Source organism: Manis javanica, chromosome 5 (genome assembly GCF_040802235.1).
Source record: "Manis javanica isolate MJ-LG chromosome 5, MJ_LKY, whole genome shotgun sequence".
NCBI classification, from domain to species: Eukaryota; Metazoa; Chordata; class Mammalia; order Pholidota; family Manidae; genus Manis; species Manis javanica.
This window is the reverse complement of record NC_133160.1, coordinates 45,067,473-45,082,754: the sequence shown is the minus strand read 5'-3', so window position 1 is coordinate 45,082,754 and position 15,282 is coordinate 45,067,473. Positions and strand designations below refer to the sequence as shown.

The 15,282-nt window shown below is 39.4% G+C and overlaps 1 protein-coding gene across 7 annotated transcripts in view; it reads right to left on the bottom strand.

The window, feature by feature from the left end:
- CFAP61 (cilia and flagella associated protein 61) overlaps positions 1-15,282 on the bottom strand; it is a 422,179-nt gene that overhangs the window by 150,674 nt on the left and 256,223 nt on the right. For all 7 annotated transcript variants that reach the window (XM_073236976.1, XM_073236977.1, XM_037022518.2 and 4 more), the window contains one exon: positions 321-448. In XM_073236976.1, coding sequence (XP_073093077.1) covers positions 321-448 — 128 coding nt within the window. The remainder of the gene's footprint in view (positions 1-320; positions 449-15,282) is intronic.

Here is a 15,282-nt window from a genome sequence, read left to right as displayed (position 1 = left end):
CAGAGTGTACATATTTTAGATGTTGCAGGCCAAACAGTCTGTCACAGTTACTCAAATCAATTATGTCAACAAAATGGTTAGAGACAACATATAAATAAATGAACTTGACTGTGCCTCAGTAAAGTTTTTTTACAAAAATAGAGGGAAAGCCAGATTTTATCTGGGAGCTATAGTTTGCCAATCTCTAGTCTACAATATTCCAAAGATTCATTAGTCCACAAATGAAGGGTGGCAACAACAAACCCAAACCTGTTCTTTCAAGGGATCCTCTCTGGTGTAGGAGGAGATGGTCTCCTTTGAAAGCAAATAAAACAACTCACCAAAATACCAGTGTCTCTAGGAAGGAAATTCCAACACTGGATGCACCAACCACAACAATCTTGGCATTGACAGTTATTTTAGGTTCCAGTGTTAGTTTTCTGTTTGTATGGTTCAAGGCATAACACAACTGGAAAAAAAAAATACAAAAAGAAAAGAGATATGAGGAAAATGTAGTTGAGTCTGCATTCCCAAATTGGCAATTTTGTGAAATGACTTAACTTGGCCATTCCTGGCAAATCAAACTGAGTAATGCCCATGCGCAGCCAAAGTGAAATTTATGGAAGGTATTTTTAAGACATTAATGCAAGGATAAGGGAATATACCTAATACCTAGTCTGGTTCACATCAAAATGCTTTGTTTAGATCGTAATTGTCTTATTGCTGACAAATGTTTCATATAGGATTAAGGTCCTTTGTGATTAGAGATGATAAGGTAGAAATCCCACAAGACAGGTTGCTCCCTAAGAATTTGTAGTTTCATGAAAGGTCCCAATCTTTCCTTCTAAGGTTTCCTTGAACAACAATTGATTAAAAGTAGATTACAATTGGTGGAAATTTTAAGCAAGTATTAACTCTTATTCACTTTTTCATCCCTCATACTACTTAACAGTACCTCGCACACACAGTAGGTGTTCGTAATGTTTGTAGAATAACAATTGTTGAATGACAAGAACATGTTGGATGATAAGGGTTATCCAATCTTTCAGATAATTTGGAATCATGGAAGATTCTTAGGAGCACAGAAAGTAACTGGTAATCACTTCAATGTCCATGTTTGAAAAATTTACCTGGATTGATTGATTTGATTCACTGTCTGGCAGAAGCTTCAATAAGAGCATTAAATGTACAAAGGAATGTTTTACAAAGAGGTGGTGAGGTATTCTTGAAAGAATGTTAAATTGTGTAAGAAGACCTTGATTCTATTTTTAATTCATTAACTGGACACACATTTTTAATGCATACTATGTGTCTGGACAATAACAAGAATTACAGTTGACTTCTCATCTGAAACAATGGGTGCTAGAAGTCAGTGAAAAGACATCCATACCAATGTACCCAACTAGTTTCATTTCTTATTACATTAGCATTAACTCATCCTAGGTCAGAGATCTTTAAATTCTAGTGGACCAAATCTATTTTTTATTTTCTTTAAATCCTGAAGTGCTAGGAATTGGAAGTCCTGTGGGTTAATGGTAAAGTTCGATGTAAAGTTGGGCCTTCCAGTGTCTAAGGTAGTATCGGTGTGGCCACATGCTTTGCTATTTGCCAGGCAACAGGTGAAATCTAGAGAATAAATCCTCTCTCCCTAGCTCAAGCTAGCCTAGCAACATGGGGGTAGAAAAATGTCTTGAGCTAGATAATGTATTAATAGAAATTTAAACAAAGTTTGGAGATTTTAGACCCTCTCCATAATTAACACTGCTAGTGTCTCTCAGTATCTGTTTCACCCATGATTTCTACCTTTAATGAGGTACACCATGGATTTTGGAAGAGACTGAGCCCACTCCCATCCTAAAGAAAGGAGTATGATTGACATACACCAAGCTGCATAATCCCATCCCCCTTGCTCAACAGTTGGCCCCGGACAGACATGTGACCTATGTTGGCCTAGTCAGAGTGGAGTCCAGAACTTCTGTATGATGTTTGAAGAGAAGGATTTTGCCTTCCAGATGGTATGGGTTATAGATATGAAGCCTGAAATGGTACAGATATCATGCCACCAAGAAGGAAACCATCCTGGGTTGAAGCAACAAAAGAATCACAGAGAAAGAAACAGAAAAGGAATTCTTTCAAATCCTGCCTTAAATCCATGCTTCCTTTGCACTTTTCAGTTATATGAGCAATAAATACCAGTCAGCTATTGCCACAACAGTGCTGCCTAACAAACCTCCCCAAAATGCATTGAATTAAAACAAGTGTCACCTATTCTCACTCAGGAAAGCTCTCAGTCAGCTGGAAGTAGATTGGTGTAGGCTAGATTTAGCTGGGTTTGTCTCCAATCCCCTCATTTCAAACTGGCCTCACATCTGTCATCTTTTTTGGTGAGAGACAGCTAAGGCATGTTCTTCTCATGGCCATGGTAGAAGTGCAAGAAGGGTAAGTGAGAATAAACAATATTTCTTAAGCCTGTCCACAGCAAGACATGTGGCTGAACCCAACACCCATGAAGTAGGGAAGTAGGTCACCTGTAGTGGAAGGAACCTCAGTCACACAGCAAGGGCACAGTCCAGGGGGAGAGGAATAGTTGGGAGAATGACATAGCCACTGCACTTCCTTGATTGTTTAGGTCAGTTTGTTTCTTTTTTATGTAATTGAAAATTCCCTAAACTGATACAGTTTCTAAGTGACAATAATGAATATATTGCGTGGGTGGAAAAGTGTCTGTTCTTCAAATAAATGTCACTCTGACCTGCCCTATGAGAATTTCCTAAGATAGGTGAATGAGGAATTTTGAGAGAAAACTAATTATTACTGGTACATGTGGGTGTCCCTGTGTACTGGGTTCTGATTAATATTCAAGACAAGCAGGCTGGCAGAAGATTCACTCTAGCCAGGCTCGGGTCTGGTGGTTTAGAGTAAGGAAGCATAGATGTTGGTATGATGGCATCTAACCACAGTCTAATTAACAGACTTCAAATACAAGCATCTTAACAGAGGTCAGAACCCAAGATTCCTTCTGTAGGAGGTATGTTCAGACATCCTCCTTCGCTGTCTGGAAGCGTATGCTTACACTGAAACATGGGCACTAATGAAATTCCCTGGTAAAGAATTATATTCCATTTATGAAACAGCTCCTGTATCAATGATACAAAGGTGGTTGGGGAACAGAACAGAATGGCTTTTGTTTCCCATACAATAGCTTTAATACCAACAGCTGCCAGGCCTCAGAAATCCCCTTGCTAACTGCTGAATACACAAAGTAGCCTGGGGTGTCAAGAGTTAGGAACAGCACCAAAGATGGTGGGTGTCTCAGGAGAGTTATTGGGCATCACAATGATTCTCAGTAAACCCAATTTTGCGCCCAGGCTTTAATTAAAAACTTATTCATCGTCAGGTATGATGAAGTGACCTGAAAAAGGCACATCTTTCTTTTGTTAGGATAGATAGTTCTTAAATGCCTTGAAAAAAATTCTTCCCAGCCTGGAAATGTCTTTCAGTGACAACTGCAAATGAAGACTGCCTCTGCTGTATAAAGGGTTTATTTTGCTCATAAGCCAGAAGACAAGGCATTTTTGAAGGAAAACAGAACATTTCCTTTCTTTATGTTCCTTAAAACTACAGGGTTTCATTATTAAAAAAAAAAAAAGGATGGAAGCTCTTAGTGAAGCTTCCTTTTTTTGGTTTGAACATTCTACTAAAGATGTCCCATGCACTGGAGGTCCTGTTTTGGATTTCTGGTTTTGGTTTTGGTTTCCTTAATAGTAAAGTAAAAATAAGAGCTTTATCTACTGATTCATATTTTATAGACAGAAATTAAATGTGCCTTGTAAATTATTTGAAAGATAAAACAGAGGTGACTCTTAGGTTATTTAACATACCATATACCAGTGATGATATGGGTGATAAATAAGATTCTTACCTCCATGTCCTTTCAAGACATTTATGATTCTATGTTTCTAATGACACTAGGTTAGCATTTTTAGACAAAGGAATGATTTTAAAGGTAGAGATCAACATGTACCCTAGAAAGAAGGAGTAAACTATATATCATGGTATATATAAGGTAAACTTTTAAGGTTAAAATAAATGTTCCTTAAAATCGATGGTGAGTCTCAGTGAGTTTAAAATACAAACTTTCAGTTCCACCCCTTAGATAGGAAAAGAGAGAATGATACTATGGGATACCCCTGTTAAGAAATTCTAGAGCTGAATTGAGGTGGGGGAGGGGAAGAGGTAAATGGAACCAACAGTAAAGGTCAGGTTTGGGGGGAGAAGAGCTGAGAGGAGAAAACAGGGAACAGAAAGGAGCACACGTTTAAGTTTTGACCAACTCATCTGTAATTTCCTATGAGCTTCTGAAACAGAAGACCCATGAGTGAGCCGGTGGAGTAGGTTTGGATTGCTTTTATTTATTTGGTTTTGTTTGCTACCCACACCTGGGCTGTTTCCTGAACTCGGTAAGTACCTCTTTGCTTTGGGGATATTTGTGGTTTTTGTTTTGTTTTGTTTTATCTGAATCATTCCTTCCACACATTTTTGGATATTTGAGAGATGGTCAAAGGACAGACACGTGAACTTTAGATTTCATGAGCCCTTCTTAAAGGGTATTGACATAATTTCTACTGATTGAAATTATTTTTATGGCTGTTTTCCAATTGCTTAAATGAGCAAACAAATTATTTATATTTAGATTAATTAGAAGTACTTAGGATTAAATCTGATCTTTTTAGCAAAAATGATGTCAATGTACATACATGCTTAGCTGAGTTCATGTCATCATTTGTATACATTTATCAAGATCTTAAATACATAGTTTTACATTTTATGCATGTTTTTTTAACTATTCTGTGTGTACAGAAAAGCTGGTAAAATAAGGTTTTATCCATTATATGCAGACCTGAGTTCCGTGTTTTCACATCTGATTTGGTTTATCTTATGCACTTAGAGTGAGTTAAAATGACTACAAAAGCATTATTGAAACTGAATTTCAATAACAGATCCAAAATCAGAAGTTACCAAAGTACAAATAGGCTAGTCAATTAGAAAGTGGTCAAAATAAATATAAATGATCCTACATGATAAATGCAAGGTTCATGCTAAAATGGAACATGAGAACACCCATGGTGAATTTTCTCTAGTGATACCATTTCATTTGGAGGTTATGTTCAACCTCTGGAATCATTATTAGATTGGGCATCATTAGACTGGTGATAAGGTTTGGGCTTGTTTTCTTAATTCTGCTAGTGGTTGAAAGCCTCTTTTCCTTAAATATCAATTTCCTCAGGTGTAAAATGGAAGTAAATTACACAAACCTCTGCCTTCCTCAGCAGGTAAACATGGTAACTATTCATTAAACAACGTCTACAAACACTTTGAACTTCTCAGGCAAAGATGTTACACAAGATAAAATTGCACATCTTCTCTCCCATCTGCAGTATGAAAGGCAAATCTTCGAAAAACACATTTTTAAAAGGGCAAAACAATGAGCTCAATTTTCAGCTCCACATCCATGTATATATTTTTTCTTACAGAAAGCTTCCAAAGACTTCAAAGGGAGCTCTGTCCGTGCAAGGAAATGGAAGATGGAGAGTTTCAAAGCCATTAGGAATAGAATTTCTGAAATTTTTAATAAGCCTACTTCTGCTTTATAAATGTAATTTTTTTCTTATGCTTTTCTATTCTTTCTTTTTGAGAAGCCCTTTGTTTTCAAATTTGATCAAAGCAAATGGCAGATTGACAGTGCTATAAATATCAGTGTCAGTTTCAAAGTTTAAAGTTCACAGGTTGACCTCTTTGGGGCAAAATAAAAATAAGGGGTAGGGAGGTACAGACACTTAAACATAACCAATAGGTCAGAATTCTCTTCCACAGTTAAAGAGTATCTATTTTGAAAAGCCTTTTTGCTAAAATCATTAAAAGCATTCAGAAGTATGATAGGAACACCAACATTTCTGTCCAGCAGAGCATGAAAAGGCTTGTCAAGAAGATGCTATGGTTTTGAGCCTTGTTTTATGAAGGATTCTCTTAACTTTCCTATTTGTTAGGAAGTGGGGAGCTCCCATCACTATTTGTAGATCCAGCACTTCAGAAAAGTGCAAACTGTTCTGTTTATGGCATCTGCTGAAAGCAGTGATGACCCAAGGACACTTGCTGGCTTGCATTCTTAACACAAGAAGGAGCATGCTCAGAATCGTGCAGCATGGACAAAGAATAGGCTGTGGTCATTGCATGATCTGCTCACTGTAGCATTCCCACCATCACACCAGGCACACTCTAGGCACTTATCAAATGTTTGGGGAGTAAATGGAAGCACTAATTTTGCCTCTGCCAAATTCTGTGGCACTCTCCCACATACACTGAACCCTAGCTGAAGAAAGAGGGTTCTTGTATCAATTAGATTTGGACTTAGCCATATACAACAGAAAACCCTGCTTAAACAGGAAATAGTAGCTTAAGCAGGATAGAAGATAATTTCTCTCTCATGCAAAAGAAATCTGAAAACATGTAGTCCAGGGCTACTGAGGTAGTGCCATAAATTTACCAAAGACTCAAACTTCTACCTGCCTCACTGTCCATCCTAGTGCAAGGTTTCCATCCTCAAGGATGGCCCAGGGTAGCTGCTGGTGATTCAGACATCATATTCTCATATCAGGCAGCAGGAAGGAGGAAAGAAAAAAGGGGGTGTTCCCTTCCTCATAGCTGAGGTATTCCCAGAATTCCCATTCAAACAATTTCTACTTCCATCTCAGTGGTCAAAACTGAGTCACAAAGTCATGCCAAATGCAAGGGAGGTTGGGAAATATACTCTCTTAGTGTATGCATTGCTGCTTTGAATAAAATTGAGGTCCCGTTACTGAGGCTAAAGAGAAGAATAGATATTGGGGCAATTAGTGGTCTTTGCCATAGTTCTTCAATTTGCATTTTTATTCTATTTCTTTTACCACCTCCATCTGTCCCCAACCCTCCTACACCTATATTCACCAGCTGGATATTTTCATTATTTTGCAAACATTATGAAAAGTTAAAATTATTGCCAACCTAGGACATGCACTTGTGACCATGCTTACACATTTACATTGGGACAAAGTGTTTTGAAAGTTGGGTTGAGTGACTTCACTGGATTTCACCAGCTCTAGGATGCACATGTTTCACATGTTGGTATCCCTGAAATCACCCTGAATCAGACCAGCAATGTCACCTTAACCGTCACAGCCAGCCAGGCACAGCAGTGACACAGTTGTCTTCCCTGGGTGTGGGGAACTTAGTCATGGCTATTCCTTGTCTTCACTTCTGGGAGTCATGCGCATTATACATACAACATGTGTTGAGTTTAACTGCTACTAACAATGCCTTCAAAAAGATTACAGCATGATTTGGAATTGAAATGAGGACTTAACTGCATTCCCATAAAGGACTGGAAACTGAGCAGCAGTGTGCAAACTGGATATGAATGAAGCAAATATTAGTCATTGGAGGAATGGCAGTAATTCTGTATTTTCTTGCAGTGCAACAACTGACTGCTTTATAGGTGCAAATAAAGGGTAACAGATACAAATAGATGAAGCCATGTTACACTCTGTTACTGAGACACATGGAAAAGTTTTTCCCCCAACACTCAGCAAACAGTGCAATTGAAGGCAACATAATAAATTGCCTCTCCTCTCTGAATAGATGAAAGAAATTTCAAAGCAATAGGATTTAGATGATTGACTCATATTTTGCTCAGGATTCTCAATAGGACATCATGTCACAGTTTAATTTGCCACATTTTTTTTCTCAATGGTACATAAAATAGACATACAATTTATAATTTATGGCATCTTAGATCCAGTAAAGGTGATTAATTTGTTTTTAATTAAATAATGACTTCTCTGAACAAGTAGTTCACATAATCATTAAGAATATGATTGCTTTGATACAATACATGAGCATTTGCAAAGGAGATCCACTGTTGGCTTTTCAGGGACACAGGGATTCATTGATCCCCATTATAAGGCACGCTAGCACGTGTACCAAGATAACCTCAAATGGCTCCATTTCCCTCCCTTCCCACCTTGAGTAGTGTCATGTTTAGAAATGTCCTCTGAGCCTCTGCATCATACTAGTCAAATCCTATATGTTATGTTTCAGCTACACGGCACTTCAGGTGTTATCTTCAATACAGTGCTGGCCACAAACTGGAAAAACAACTTCCCTGACATAGGCACATAGGAAAAGGCAGGAATGAAGCAAATCCATGGCAGCAAAATGGTTTGCAGAATCAATGACCTGACTTGCACTGTTCTAAAAGCACACATCACTACTACATTACATATGTATTTCTTGAAAAAATTCACTGACTTAACATTTACCTGCCCAGTGTTCTTATGTACTCCCAGCAAGATCCACTTTGAATGGAATAAAATGAAGATGTGGCCTCCAAGGTTTTGAACACACTCATATTCAAAAGTGATGGAAAGCATTCTTCCCATTCAGCACTGCCTTTCTGACATGATGGCATTTTCCTACAGGTACCCAAGGACAAAAATAGTCTTCCATGTATTAAATATAAAAACATATGTATATGTACTTATAACATAGAATTTGACTCTGAATATCTTAATAATTAGGTAAGGAATCAGAGAAATATATGAAATTATCTGAAATAAATGTATTCTCTTGAGATTTTTGATAAATGAAAATTGTATTATTGGTTGTTTTCCCTTTATAAAAAATTAAGGGATTTATGGAGAATGTGTGAGTATCATCTGTCTGAACACCATATGCTTAAAGAAAGAGGACTTCAGGCTATCCTCCTCTTTCCATCCCATGTGGTTTATCAGGGATGCATGAACAGTTGATATTTAGCCACAGGCTTTAAAATACTTTGCATTTAATATCCTGGAAGTAGACTGGAATCTGCCCTTATTCCTATAGAAGTAACTTTCAAAGAGATAGCAAAGAGTTTTAGGTCGCAGAGTCATCTCCCCAGTGAGAGAATCAACTTGGGAAAAAATATTTGTATGAAATCAACATTCTAGCAACAAGACCAGTCTAACTTGGTAGAAAAGGCAATTGCATATATGGAGCAATTCTGAGGGCATTAGGATAACCCATTCATTATCTAGATGACTGAAATTCTACCATCAAAACTTTATCATAGAACTTAACATCAATTCAATAAATATATACTGAGCATCTACCATGTGCCAAGCCCTGGCCTAAGTGCTGAGGTCAGAGTGAAGCACGGTTCCTGTCAGTAAAGGGATTCTCATTAGGTTGGGTGGAAGACATGTAAACAAAACCCATACGTATGATAAGGGCTGTGTATCAGGAAGCTATTGCAGTGTAACAAACCAATCCAGAAGTTCATGGATTAGAGAACAAGCATTCGTTTAGCTCATGATTCTGTGGGTCAGCAGTTTAAGCCATGCTGAGCTTGGCAGTTCTGTACTCAGCTGGGCTGGTCTAGGATGACAGGGATGTCTTCTTGAAGAAAGTGACAGCTGAGCTGGATATAGAAGGATCAATAAAATATTTCCAAATGGACAAAAGAGAGAGAATAACTTTCTGGATGAGAGAGAAAAGCCAGTACAAGAGTTTGGAAGGGTGACACACCCCACTGAAGGACAGATCACTCTCCATAAATGCACTTCCAAAGGATGTCCTGAGAAGGCAGAATGGCAATACAGGAAGCAGACATATAAGGGACACAGGGGAGGAGCAGGGGTCAGGAGAGAAGGCTGGGGGAGAGAGCTGATGACTAACTGTGGCCATGCTACCACCTCCCAACTCTGGGTGCTGAATAGGATGAGAACTTTCTATTCTTCCAGGGAATAAACTGTTTGCTCAAGTTAGGTACATGGCTGTTTGCACTGCTGGGTTAGGCCTCTGGGTCATTTGCTAGGAAAATGACGGCAGTGGAAGAAAAGAACTCATTTTCCTGAGATCTTCTGTCCAAGTGAGTGCTGTTCCACAGATACAACTTTTCAATCTTGCTGTCTCTCCACCATTTATTTTCACTCCTGAATGTTTTCAACACACACATTGGATTGCATATCCAATAAGCAAGCTGAAGGGCACCACTCCATTTGCCATTGCTAAGGTGCGTCTTCACACATGCTTCGAGTCTTTCAGCTAGGTGCCTGATTTCTGTGGACGTTCAGTTGTGTCTCTCGAGTTAGTGTGAAGAAATTAAGAATATTTCTTTCATCTCAATACAAACAATGGTTTGTATATTTTTTCACATGACTTTAAATTTTGCACACCAAAAGGCTCACTCGGCCTTTGCAAGAGCAATGCACAGTGATTGTTTAGAAAGAATAAGCCTTTCTGAAAATTCCTATGGAGAATTCTCAGGCTAAAAACAGTTCAAAGGAATTTGGTTAGAATCAATGAGACAGCCACTTGGTTCAAAGGAAGGACTTGCAGGGAGAAATAAAACAAATCCAGCTTTTTCTTAAACTGAATAGAAAAGAGAGCTTGGTAGAGAGCTAAGCAGATACCTCATCAGGTGGGAAGCTGAATTACAGTAAGTGGGAATGATCACTGCCAGACAAAAGTAGTTATACATTTTAATAAAATAATGGGAGGTTAATTTCAGTATTCAGATATTTCGTATCAGAGAAGGGAAAGTCAAAATCTTGGTTCCACTGCTAATTTTTGTGAGAAGAGCCCAATTCATGGAAGAAATTGGTACAGAAAATTTCCACTTTATTTCTTTTCATTCTTTGAATCATTTCCCAATAATTTTGACAGCACTTTTTAGAAACACTAATTCCATGTTCTCAATGGAAACTTTTCCAAAACAGAAAGTATTTAAAATTTCTGAAGTTATAAAACATACACACACACAAACAGCAGTAACAATCCTGCTGTAATTTAATTAGCAAAAAATCCTCCTGTAGTTAATTGTCATGCCTAGAAGGGGAGTTGGCAGGCCACTTATGGGGGAACCATCTATGGGATGTAAGGTGTGACTTTCAGGGCATCTGAGATTCCCCATACAAAATCAAGCAGGAGCCATTGCTCATATATTCAAACACAAAACTATTCTAAAAAAAAGCTGCCCTTAAGATCCCCCTTGGGGGTACAGAAGGGAAGAGGCAAGCACACTGCACTATCTTTACACCTGTGCAATGCTAACATCATGCTTTAGAGCAAAGACAGGCCCTGCACTTTTAATTCCTCACGTGCGCGTCAGTGGTAAATAGTCCCAGCGTTCGTGTTAATGACACCATCTGGCACCTCCTAAACTGTGTAGCACTCAGCTTCCAAACAAGATGTAATGGCAGCAGCACGCGAAACCCACCAACATTTACAGTAAAGTCGTTGGTTTGGTATAAATGTGTTTGTATGACTGCTGGGGCTATAAAATCATCACCTTTGCCAGGCAAGGAAGGTGCAATAAATAATGGATTTTAAGCCATGCGTGTACTACCAAATCATTAAACATTTATCACAGAGGCACAATAGCATCTTAAGCAACAGTTACCAGTTGAAAAATTAATGTTCCTTTTGACGGTTCAATGAAAACCATTTAGTCGAAGCTTTAATGATTTTTAATATGGTTTGGTATAGAATACAAGAATTTTCTAATTTTTATTTTAGCAGAATACATGACATATATGTAAATCGCTTTTATAATAATTCTCTCCTGAGGAACAACCACTCCATGCTCTTTTGTTAAAAAAAAGAAAACTCAAAAAAGTATAAACTGAAATGTTTCTTTAAAAAAAATCATTGTTAAAACCTTTTCAAAATGTCAGAAGAAAGGTTCTTTAGGAATCAAGTGGTATTCTTCCCTTTAAAATTCTTAATAGATTAGTTGGCATGGTTGCAATTAAATAATTTTAACTTTGAATTAAGGAAACAAGTTAATATAAAGTTAAAACTAACCAAATCCCTCAAGTAATCCAGTCACATTTGTCCCCATTACCTACTCCCTTAAAATATTCTCCTCACATGTTGCTCAGGAATTCTCTTCTATGTGCTTGTTTTGTGGGTGTCCATTCAAAAATTAGTGGAATAATGATTCAAAACACAGATGGATTGGGGGATAGTTATGGGCTATAGGGAGGGTATATCAAAGAATACTGCTTGATTCAAAGGAACAAAGAGATACCTAGGTGGAAACTAGTTACTTATTTTCTTCCTGGACACATAGCAATGAAGGTGGGAAGCAAGTGGCTGCCGGTACAGAAGCCTCCTCATATGGGGTCAGCCAGAAGGCCAAGCTGGTGGAGTGCAAGTGCTCAAGAGCTCTGTCCCAGGATGCTGCAGGGTGGCTTCTTATAACAACACAACTGCACATGTAAAATGATCACCCAGTGAGAGGAAACAGCCAGCCCTATGTTTAGGAAGCACAGTTAAAGAAAAAAAAAGTTTTAGGCAAAAGTCAAATGACTGAGTTAGATTCTAGCTCTGTTTGCAGGTGAGGTTTAATGAGAGCTGTTCTGTAGTTTTATGGGCTGGCGACACCCTGCTTTCCCTACTATCCCTTCCCCTCCCATGCACACAGCCTAACCAGAGAGCTGGGGAGAGGTTTCTGGAAGGCCATCCCTGCAGGGAGTCAGGGAGATGATTTGCGAAAATGCCAAGAAGCCTGGGCAGCATGGGAGCCCCTGCTCCTTGACCCTGTGGAAGAAAGGGTTGATATTTCAATGCCTTCATCTCCAGTAGTGACTGGGGTCCAGCAAATGGGTTGGGGGCTGTCCCTGTGTGTGTGCCTTAGGATTGAAATCCGAAAGTTTGTCCAGATGACTGATCCTCTGTTGTTGGGGAGAAGCCCCATGGGAGACATCTGTCCTTTGGAGAAATTGGGTGGAGGCTCATGGGAGAAGAGGGATCACCACACTATCTCCCCCAATATACACACCCCTCTGCTGCTAGAGGGAGAATGGGAGGTAGTCCAGCCTTGGCAGGCAGAGGAATGGTGGCTGCTGGTCTGGCACTACTGTCCCTAGTACCAGAGGGGCACCATGGTGTGAGGAAGTCACCCAAGTTTTCATCTGCATGAGCACAGGTCTCCATTACACAAGGGATCACCTCTAGTGGGATTATGGGGACATTAACCCAGTGTACCAGGACTGTTGTGCTATTATGAAATAACATGCATTGTTAGTGCTTTGGCATTAAAAAGTATCAAGTAGGGGAATTCTTCTAAAGCAGTTTCTCTACCCAGTATCCCAAGAAAGGGCCACACACCCACCCTGCCCTTCAACCTGTCACTAATTGATCTAAATATTGCTTAGGATTCTAGCTGTTATATTACACGTTCTGGAAATGACTATCAGGGCTCCCCTGGAGGCAGAGAGAATCAATGAATCACCAAGAAGGCCTTGCTCATTTCTTTTGAAGTTGTGTCAGCTTCCATAGCACGAGGGAGGCTCTGCCTCTACACATGGTGTGTGTGTGTGTGTGTGTGTGTGTGTGAGTTGGGGGACAAAGAGAGGGAGAGAGGAGAGAGAGAGAGAGAGAGACTGAGACAGAGAGAACACCATGGCAAAAACAGCTCTCCTGAAGGTGCCATACAAGTCAACAGCCTGAATGCAACTGTGAAATGAAAAAAAACAGTTAACAATGAAGGAAGAGAAACAAAAAGCAATTCAACAGATGCATGTCATTTTTACTCTTCAGTGTGGATCAGTTTTTCTTGTTAATTATATCACCTATTCTTTCCTTATATTGATAATTACATAATTACATGAAACAGATGGGTGACAGAATGCACCCAGATGGTGAGAACATAAACAGGCTTATGAATTGCTTTTTCTGGAGTATATTATAGAGAATTATTTAATAGTACATAGATTTCTATACTCAACACATCTGTGAAATAGAGCCTTCAAAAGAGCTGTTACTTTGTCATTTTTTCTTTCTGAAGCAGAAACAATGCCCTCCCTAGGAATTCCTGGGGGGCCAACGGCCATCTCAGTAAAATATTGAACCTTTTCCAAACATTTGAATACCTGAAAGCCTAGACTCTTATCTGAATCCAGCGGTTTTTTCCCATTTATTAAAAATAGAAATAATTTTTCAAGGGGAGTTACAATCCCACATAGCTCTAGTTCTGCTTTGAGCAAACCATGGTAGTTCAAAAAGAAAGTAAAGTTTGTTGTACATACATATTTTGAAATGTTTTAATTGTATCTGATGGGCTTCTTGCACAAAAGTTTTCCAAAATATCTACGAAATAGAAACCAAAGCACCAAAGCTGTGTTGTTGGGTGTGTGCCCACGGGAAGTGCGCCTACGTGGAGGGGGTTCTCACCAGGGGCCAAGGAACAAGCCCAGCGATAGGCTGGGTTTCTGATGGGTATGAAGGAAGCAATGTGGTCCCTCCCTCCTCCTGGCCCTCATACCACCCTCTGCCCCATCGAAGCAGGTCTCTCCTTAAGTGGCCCTTACCAGAGAGTCTTTCCATGCCCTCCCAGGCTTTATTCCTGCCACCCCCTGGCATGAAGCATCCTTATCTGTCTGTCCATTGCCTACCCCAATCCCTACTAGACACAGGCACCAGGATTTGTCTACTTTCTTACTGCTGCAGCCCCAGTGCCAGGAACTGGGCTCAACACCTGGTCAACACATTATAAATACTGATAGGATAAATGACATGAATTATGTCTCCACCTGTGAGCTTCATGACCAGCAATGCAAAACGGGCCCTGGGCCCATAGTTAGGGCAGGACCTGGGCAGAGGAGCCAGGCCACACAGGGGCAGGCGCTGAGTCCGTGAATGGTGAGCCCAAGCCATGGTGTGTAGCAGAGTCATGGACAAGAACCAGGTGTGGGGACAACCTGGATGGGGGCCAGGCTGAGAGATAAAATCAGGCTGTTGTCACCCACTGGGTTCTGGGAACTGAACATGTAGATGTGCTGTGTGTGTGTGTGTGTGTGTGTGTGTGTGTGTGTGTGTGCATAAGGGAGAGAGAGGAAGAGCATAAAGCATAAGAAGTACCAGAGGAGACTTCAGTTTGAAACCTGACCATGTGGCTTATCAATAAGAAGAGTTCCTAGACTGGTGGTTGTGAGGGATTAAATGAGCTAATTCTTACAAAGAAAAGAGAAGAATGCCTTTCACATTTAATACCTAACAAATGCTAACTATTATTAATATTTCTCTTGACTGGCTTGGATTTTCTTATAGCATTTTTTTAATGAAAGAAATAAAATGAGACTAATTGAATAGTCTCACTCAATTACATAGTGCTTAGTTGTTTTTTTATTTTTACAAAGGCAACAATGCTCAGAAAAATTTTTTGAATTCCCTCTAACACTAGCCCTATAATATAATCATTTTTGTTTGTATAGATTTCCTTTC